This window comes from Triticum dicoccoides, chromosome 2B (genome assembly GCF_002162155.2).
Source record: "Triticum dicoccoides isolate Atlit2015 ecotype Zavitan chromosome 2B, WEW_v2.0, whole genome shotgun sequence".
In the NCBI taxonomy this organism is placed as follows: Eukaryota; Viridiplantae; Streptophyta; class Magnoliopsida; order Poales; family Poaceae; genus Triticum; species Triticum dicoccoides.
In genome coordinates this window covers 540,899,871-540,909,138 of record NC_041383.1, presented here as the reverse complement: position 1 = coordinate 540,909,138, position 9,268 = coordinate 540,899,871, and the positions used below count along the sequence as shown (strand labels likewise).

The following is a 9,268-nucleotide window of genomic DNA, read 5'->3' as shown; positions in this document are numbered from 1 at the left end:
CTTCCCCTGATTCTTGCAATCTCTTCCTCTCGCATATCTCACATTAGTTCATAAGCTCTACCTCATGGACAGCTGCAACCAACGGTAACATGCACCAAACTTTCTACTTTTACTCATCCTCACACCAGCCAGCGCTCACTCCCTCACATTCATCCTTCTCCTAGACTCTGATTGTTCAACTGCTGGCCTTCCCTGCTATGTGTTCTATCATATGCTCCACTGCTCTCCATGTTCAAGTCTAGTTCATTATATCTCCTTCAACAAATATCCATTCATCACATTCAGAGCAGGTAGCTCTCCATCCGCTCATCCTATGGCCTGAATGGATTAGTTCATCAGCTTCCTTCAACACACCTTCTTATGATCTAATCCATCATGGGTATGCAACCTGTGCAAAGTCAGTTGGTGGATATTGCAAGTTCCTGCACTAGGTTACCAACGAGCCTTGGAAATGAATAACAAAAACTCGCGTGAGCACATATTTTGAGCGTAGGAAAGGTCTTGCCATAGTAGTGCACATTAACGAATGGCTAACCTTCCGCCGTAGCTTGAGCTTGATGCCATGGTCACCTTCTCAGCGGGCAGGTTGGAGAAGGTTGTATGTGTAGGAGTATTACTGTTACCTTCCCGTGAAATTTGTTATTACCGCAACGAGTTTATGTTATATACATTAATTCTTAGGGGGATATCCTATCATCCACGAAGCATTAAAATGAACGAAGAGCTCTGATGAACTGATACAGTAATACCCTCAATAGTACACGAGCAAAATGAACTTGGGCAAAACAAATGAAAACGGAAACGGCGGGCCCACACTTGTTAACTGCCATTCAAGGCATATAGTTTTGAGACAGACGTATTTAAACGGTGTTGACCAGCGTTTTAAATGGCCTGCATCACATTAACATGGCAGGACGGTAAGGACCGTATTTTGCATGTGTAATCGCTTGTATTCAACTCCATTTAAGATGGCTAGCCACCAAACCATGTACACGTATTTGCTGAATTAATCTGTCGTATTGTTTGGGTATTCATTCAATCACTATATTAGTTGCTAATCTCATAGCATGGATGGACTGCCCAGATTCCATCCTCGCGCGCCACCATGTCCCAAAAATCCATGTCGCATTTTAGGGGCTCTATTTTTGCTTTGTCCCAAACAGGCCAAGGAAAAAAAAAGTCTTTTTTAAGACAAAAAAAAACATAGAGCCAAAATCCTCACAAGTTAGGGACATTCTCTGTGATTCCCTCCAAAAGGGACATTCTCTTGGTGCAGCCAAAATCCATCGGTCTCTCTCAACGGACAGCAGTCCTAGCGATGGCGTGACCGCCGGTGATGCGAGCGACGGCGCCATAGCCCGAAACACGCAGACAACAAACGAAACGCTAGAGGAGGCCCCACATGCATGCGCCGAGCACGCACCGGAACGACCGGGCCATGCTTTTCAGTGGACTCGAGTGTGTTTGACGAGAAAAGATTGCCCATGTAGTTGGTGGCCTTGTATAATTCGCCACTCCATTGACTTAACTTCCCGGTCTGTGGAAAAACACTCGCACGACAAACCCAGCACGTCTAGACACAAGGGCACCGGGAAGAAAACACACGTTTACACATGCCAAGCGGAGCGGGTGTCACCCACAACCACAACCACGACCACTATGCCAGTAGGCTAGCCACACGACTATTCCACGGCCCGCCGGCCCCCGGTGCTACAGTCCGGTTCAGCACCTGACCACCGGACGAAGACAAGCTTCTGACGACACAGAGTACACGGTAATTAGTACTAGTAGTAGCACATCGAAGCAGTAAAACGTTGCTCGCCAACTTGGTTGAGTGAGCGGAGCATCGCCGGCCGAAGAGACCCGGTCACCCCCGGCGGAACGGGTTGTGGGCCTTGAACTCGGCCGCGACGTCGGCGACGGAGCCGGCGGCCGCCACGACGGACACGAGGAGGCACACGGCGCTGAGCGCCTGGAGGAACATCCACCGCGTGCTGCCCCGCGGCACCCGGCGCTGCGCGATGTACATGGACACGGGGAAGTAGACGGTGAGCGGCCAGAAGGAGATGGCGCCGATGAGCCCCACCACGGACCCGAAGAAAGGCATCGCCATGGCCACGGCGGTCGTCACGCACACGTACGCCGTGCGCCAGGTCAGCCGGAGCGGGCACACGGACACGCGGACGGCCGTGGGCCACAGCCGGACCTCCCTCGTGCCCACGAACGCGCTGTCCGGCCATGCCGCGGCGGCCCGCAGCTCGACGTAGGCGAAGATGGGCTGGGTGATGACCTGGTACGTGCCGACCAGGTGGACGACGACCGCGGCGTTAGCCACGTCCAGCAGCCAGAAGGGCTCGTAGAAGCCGAAGCCCGTGAGGAGGTTGTCCGGCGCCCCGTCGCCGAACGCCGCATACCCCACGCACCCGCACAGCAGGTAGATCACCGTCGTCACCGCCACGCTCACCGCCGTCGCCTTCTTCATCACCTTCGCCTCCGACGGCGCCGCCGCCTTCAGCGTGTCCTGCAACAATAATCAGCATGCACAAAGAACAAATCAGCAAACACACCCCCACCTGGGTACGACAATCACCAAATTAACAAAGACAGGACAGGTCATTAATTAAGCAAAATCGAGATAGTATCTGGATAGCGACTTGCTTGGATCTCGAGCAGGACGATGGAGAAGCCGTAGGCGAAAGCCATGTTCCCAAACGCCTGAAGACTACGCCAGACTTTCTCCATCACGGTGATACTCTTGCCGGCGGCGTTGATGCTGACGGCCACGCCGGTGAGGCCGCCCTGGATTCCCCCGTTGGCTGAAATTTTGTAGCAATGTCGTCGTCAATAGATTAGATTCCCTTGATTCAACGTGTCGACGACGCGTCTAATTAAGACTTGGTATATACTACCCCACACCGACCAGAGACCACGTACCTACGATCTGCGCGACGCCGAGGGAGATGCCGATGGTGGAGTAGGTGAAGGACATGACGGTGGCGAGGATGGACAGCCACCACATACTGTCCAAGCCCGGGATCTGCGAGAAGAAGATCTCCATGATGCCGTAGATGGCAATGTACGGGCTCATGGAATAACTGTTGCAGTCGCCCTTGTGCCCTTCCTTGTGGAAGCATCCCGCCTTCTTGATCGCCCTGTTCGTCATACCAAATCCAGCAAAAAAGGAATGAAGATTGTTTGACAAGATGAAAAAAGGTAGGAAGTTGTGGTGGAGTGCGATTTAGTCTAGTTCCGTACAGCATGCTGACGGACGCGGCGATGGTGATGCCGATGCCGATGCCGAAGAGGTTGACGAACTGGATGGCGCCGCAGAGCTTCACCTTGGACTCGTCCAGGGTGGCGCGGACGGCGGCCATGTAGGTGCGGTTGCGCGGGCCGGACACGGGGTCGCCGGTGCGGTAGCAGTCGGCCAGGAGCGCCGAGGTGTAGTAGATGACGGCGGCGAACAGAGTCATCACGCCGGGCCCGGCCACCCAGCCCAGCTGTGCCACCCCCCACGCCAGGGACAGCACGCCGGACCCCAGCACAGTGGTGATGATGTGCGCGCTGGCCGTCCACGCCGTGCCCGTGCGCCGCGGCCGGCCGTCGTCGTCGAGGTCGTCGTCCACCCGCTTGGACAGCCCCATGCCGTCAAAACCGCCGCCCGCGCCCGTCTCCAACCGCCGCATGTCCACGGTTGCCATGGCGTGGGACATGGGGCGAGATGTTGCGGACTTTGTGAGGGAGGGGATGGGAGATTGGAAAGTGGAGGAGGATCGCTACGAAATGAGGCGTATTTAAGCCGCAGGGTTCAGGATTTGTGTACAGATTTGGTGCTGGGGGTCTTCTTATTTTTTTTTGGAAAAGTCTTTTGTTTTTGGAAAGACGCGGGTAGTGATTTATGAAGAATAATGAACGAACCGCTGTCGCATAGAGAACCAATGCTATGGCAATAATTTACTTAGGCTGGTCATAGTGGGGAGTAACTTAGACTAGTAACATACATATGTTACTAGTCTATGTTACTACCTTTATAGTGGGTAGTGTCATAGGTGTGGTAACATAGTTACCTTCATTTATTACTTTGTAGACTCATTATGCATTGGAAACCGCTATGTGATGGTAACATATTATGTTACTCTATTTGCCTCTCTCCTCATTAACTACTTGCCACATCATCATTTTTGCTTATGTGACATCTATGTTACTACCTATGTTACTCCCACTATGACCAGCCTTATAAGCACTCCTGGTTGTCAACACAATTCTCAAGAATTAACAAGCATTAGAGTATGTATAATTATAGAACCACTTGTCGGCTCTATCTCATTGACACATCATCTACGGTCAATGCAAGTAGGACAATCTCTTCACTAGAAAACATACACCGGGCCTCAAAATTTGGATTTCTTCGAGTTAGATTAAATTTTGGATTTATCCTGAAGAATACTGCTCCCTCCAATCCATGATAATTGTCGCGGTTTTAAACTAAGCCACACCACGACACTTATATTATTATTGATGAGAGGGCTACCTATGATCCAAAATGTAGATGTAGACCTTCAAATTTGTAATTAACTCGAATAATACTACCTCTAGTATGTATTTTAAGAGTTGGGCACAAGTGACATTGTAGCTAAAATGTCACTACTCCCTCCGTTCATTTTTATAAGACCTTGAAGACATTTCAGACAATGTGCAAAACAGCCTATTTTGTGTTGTCTGAAACGACTTACAAAAGTGAACGGAGGGAGTACAAAATTGGCACATGATCAACTGGGCGCTCATCTAACCAATATTCAGACGAAAATGAGTATGGAACTTAAAATTTCACTACAGAATGGCATGAAATCCACTATGAGCTCATTGAACCAATATTCAGTTAGTGAATGAAAAGGACTATGGAACTTAAAATCAATATTCAGTTAGTGAATGAAAAGGACTATGGAACTTAAAATGTCACTACAAAATGGTATAGAATCAACGGTGTACTTGTCGAACCAATTCAGTTAGTGGACGAAAATTACCCATTTAGGTGAAACTTACACCTGTTGACGCTGGAACGCGTCACACGAACACGTCGATGTGTACCCGCGGCGCCGAGGGAGATGCTCCGCAACTCACACCGCGGGAGGCCGACTTCCAGCGCGATACGCAAGACAGCAAGCCGGCGCTTTTGGGACCCGAAACCCCACACGCCCGGGAGGGACCCCGTCTGGGCGCGCGGTGGCTATGGGCTGCCCTAGGTCAACCTGATCGCCCCTAGGGCCTCGAGGTTCGCCGCCCTGCAATGAAGAAGAACGAACGAAGAACGAGGAAGAAGAAGAACTAGGGTTAAGGAGAAAAGATAAAAGATAAAAAGTGGTAGATTGATTGATCGATTGTGTGTTGTTCAATCGGCCATCACCCCTCAGGTATATAAGAGGCGGCTGGACTTCCCGTGCAAGGAAAAGGCTTGGATTCACGTTCAAAACCCTAGTCAAATTCGGATTGGTTTTGTCCGAACTTTCCAAAACTGTTCGGTTTAAACTAGCTGCACCTTGCGGGTAACTTTTGAGGTGGTAAACGATTTCGGATGGAAACGAGCCCAAAAGCATTCTTGACTTTTTCGACGAGACGAACAACTTTTATGTTGAACATTTTTTGATTAAAGTTCATTTTGAGGGTCAAATCGCTCATGCAACACAGACTGTTATTCGCGCTACCCATCAGACAGGGTGTCTGGTGGGGCGCGCCACTTTTGGCTCGTGATAGTGCTATATTCGGATGGCTCTAACTTTTGCATACGAACTCGGATTGGAACGATTCTTATATCAAAATCGATCGTTTCGACGAGACAAAGACAATCCATGTAGATCATTTTTCCAGACGAGGTAGTCTTGGGGGCGTAATATGCCGAATAGTATTCTGAATACAAAATCTCAGTATTTCGAACACAACTTCGGCCTTCGAGAAGAGATCAGATGGCGATGGCCGAAACTTCAAAGATGTTCGTATCGACCATACGAAACTTTTTCATGTAGAACACTTCTCCATTTAAGGCCATTTTAAATAAGTTCTTGACTGTGCCAAAATCTGGTGTTAACACATGCCCCCCTGTTTTTCGGCAAAGCCTGTGTGCCGAAAAATAACTTGCACACAGCTTGCTCTAAGGACGATGTCAACACTCCATCGGCCATTTTGTCATATTCTTAGGACGATAAGTTTATATCGGCCATTGCTTGTGTGAATATTTTGATGCAAGCTTGGGTGAAACTTTCTCAACTTCCTTAACAATCCGATGATAAAGTCCCATAGATATGTATCTCAAGGTGATCCTCGGAACCATATTATTCACCCTTTTGCTAGGATTTTGCTGATAATCAATAATAAACTTTCTCCAATCCTTACTTTTTGCCTGCATAAAAAAATCATTAGTGGCCGAAGCGATGGACTTCGATTCAGCCTTACCTATGTTGACGAGAGTAAGCATCGGCTATTGAATGAAATACAATACACCATGATTAACATAGTAGCCTTATGCTTGCTGTGCCAACTCTTTTGAATTGTCATGCCTAGAAATATGAACAGTTTTAAAGCAACCAAGATAAATTTTGCATCTAGGCATACCTCAAGATAAACTACAAGTGATTCGTCAAAACATTCATAACCCTTGGATATTTGTTGCACTACTCATAACGAATCATCAAAAGCCTCAATATGTTTAGCACATATGGCAAAAGTTCCAAACCGAATAACATTGCATATTCGGCTTTGATTATTGTGCAATAAATATTTTAAGAAGCATGAGGCTTCACATAACAGCACCATATGGAGATATATAAACAACACCAACACCGTGGCTATTGTTATGAATTCAACCATCGAAACATAATCTCCATAGCACTAGAGAGACAAGATTAATATCACTTAACATGTACCTTGTCTCGGTTCCAATTGAACTAAGGACGATGTTAGAATTTCACACCCGCCATAATCGGATAGTTTCTTAGGACGATAGTTAACTATCGGCCATTATCATGAGGTCCATGTAGAATTCATCCATTAAAGAATGTATAGCCGAAATAAACAAATAAAATAGCAATAAAATATTTCGGCCCCTTTGTCTTAGCAACAAAAATGTAACTAACCAAATGTATAGTGATTTGGTAATACTCTGTCATGATATGGAAAATTATGTTGCATCCATGGATCAAAATAAGTCCATGGAGGGTAACTGATCATACCTGTGGATGAATTCCATGGCAAACGCATCAATGGCATTGTTGAAGAAAATGGATGATGTGCTAACCGAAGATTTCGATGCTGTGATGCGCACCTTCGGCTTAATTGTTTGTGACTTTCATTATTTTCCTTCTTCACTTTTACTGTACTTGTTGCAACAGAAGCATGCACATCATTTTTGTCTTGATTGATCTTCTTGAGAACCCATGCCATGTTCTTCTTTTTCAGCTCTTGTGCACTAAGATTTTGTAATTTCTTCTTTTGCCAATATGATAAGCCGAGTGGGCATCTCGGCTGTGATTCTGTTTTGACCAATGGCAATTCTTTTTTGGCTTTGTGCACTCTCAACTTCTTTTCTTCAGATTTGGCACTCTGAGTCTTAACAATTGATTGCTTCATCTCATTGTCTGTAGTAGCCAACGTCAACACTTTCATTGGCTCTTTTTCATTTGAGATCAAATCTGAAGCAGCACACTTACGACCATCTCTTTTCACGCGGTAAACTTGCTTTACCACCACTTTCTTCTTCCTTGAGGTCTGGACCGATTCCTTATGATTGAAACGGTCTTTGACGCGTGATTGTTCAAATGTTGATCTCCTTGGAGCTGCATAGTATTGGTGAGATGGTCTAGAGTAAGATGGAGAATGTGCCCTTGTATCATACATGTTACATGATGAATATGTATCTATATGAGCATAGGGAGGCATCCACGACATTGGTATTGGCGGCCCAAAATAATGATATGAATATGTTGCATTAAAATTATCACTTTGCCAATACCAATCCTCATATTTGCGCCTTGGCGGTGATCTTGGTTTCTTTGCATGATTTGGCCGATTAGCATTCTTCTCTTTACTCTTCTTTTGATATTTATCCAGTAGTTCAGCAAAGGTGATTTTTGATCTCTTACACTTGCGCTTATTCTGGCCTTTGTTTTTTTTTTGGTTTGCTTTCATCGATCATTAGATTTGCTTGCTGCCCCCCAGTCCTTGGCGTCTCCATTGTAGCTTCGATGGAACTCCCACCCTCAAGATTATGCTCGTTATGCTCTTCAACAACTTCTTTATTTGAAAGCTTGATCCCATCACCTGCAGCTTTTACATTCTCTTTAAATGGATCGGCTTGAAGCAGCCGATGCAAAAACTTTTTGCCATCGGGACCAATCGGAATGGACTGGTCATCTCTTGGTGTTTCAACAAACTTCAATCGTCCTTTTTCAATGGCCGATTTAACCATTTGACGAAACATGTTGCAATCCTCAAAATTATGCTTGGACGAATCATGCAACTTACAATACATTCGTCCTTGGATTGATGGCTTAACATGGTGATCAAGAATTGTAATGTAATTATTTTTCAGCAACAAATCAAATATTTTATCACACATGCTTGAATTGAAGGTATACTTCTTGTTTCCTAGCCGATCTTGCTGTTTGAACGGCTTTGGAGATAAGCAAACGAATGGTTCAGATTTGGAATCTCCCCATTCGGCTATGCATTGTGTTTTCCACCCTATCTCCGATGTCTTTGGATAAGATATTATATTAGCATCGGTTTTCTCAATAGAATTTAACCTTGGCTTTAAATTTCTGAAACGAAGATATCTAGAACATACATGTCTCAGTTGAGACCAAGTGTAAGCCAAGTAAGAAATAAGCAAAGCTAACCAACTAGATATGAACTTTAGAGAAAGCAACGGGAAAAGTTTTGGCTGTAACAATAAGTCATTATCGGTCTTTATAAATGGCGCAATGGGTTGACCGATATGTTCCATAACAATTTTACTGCTAACAAGTAAATTACTCTTCTTCATTGGTCTTTCAAAATTACTTATGAGAATATTTCTTATAGATGCATCAATAATGAAGTTGGGACCAAATCTGAAAATAGGTAAATTACTCGCTATGCATACCTCTTCAAATATGTTGGGAGAGCATGATATTGGTGCCATTTGAAGAACATCTTGCTCCGTCTTTGGATGGCTCCCCAACACCTTGTCATCATCTTTTTCTTGAATCCGTGCATCATTGCTTTGAAGATTTTTGTC

General features: G+C 45.8%; 1 protein-coding gene across 1 annotated transcript; it reads right to left on the bottom strand.

Annotated features, from left to right (window-relative positions):
* Positions 1-1,591: 1,591 nt before the first annotated feature.
* On the bottom strand, positions 1,592-3,818 carry LOC119364730 (amino acid permease 3-like). Its single transcript, XM_037630240.1, has 4 exons — positions 3,256-3,818; positions 2,935-3,152; positions 2,659-2,816; positions 1,592-2,521 (listed from the first exon to the last, which is right to left on the bottom strand). The coding sequence occupies exons 1-4, from the start codon at positions 3,711-3,713 to the stop codon at positions 1,868-1,870; spliced, it is 1,488 nt and encodes a 495-aa protein (XP_037486137.1). The 5' UTR covers positions 3,714-3,818; the 3' UTR covers positions 1,592-1,867.
* Between the last annotated feature and the right edge of the window lie 5,450 nt (positions 3,819-9,268).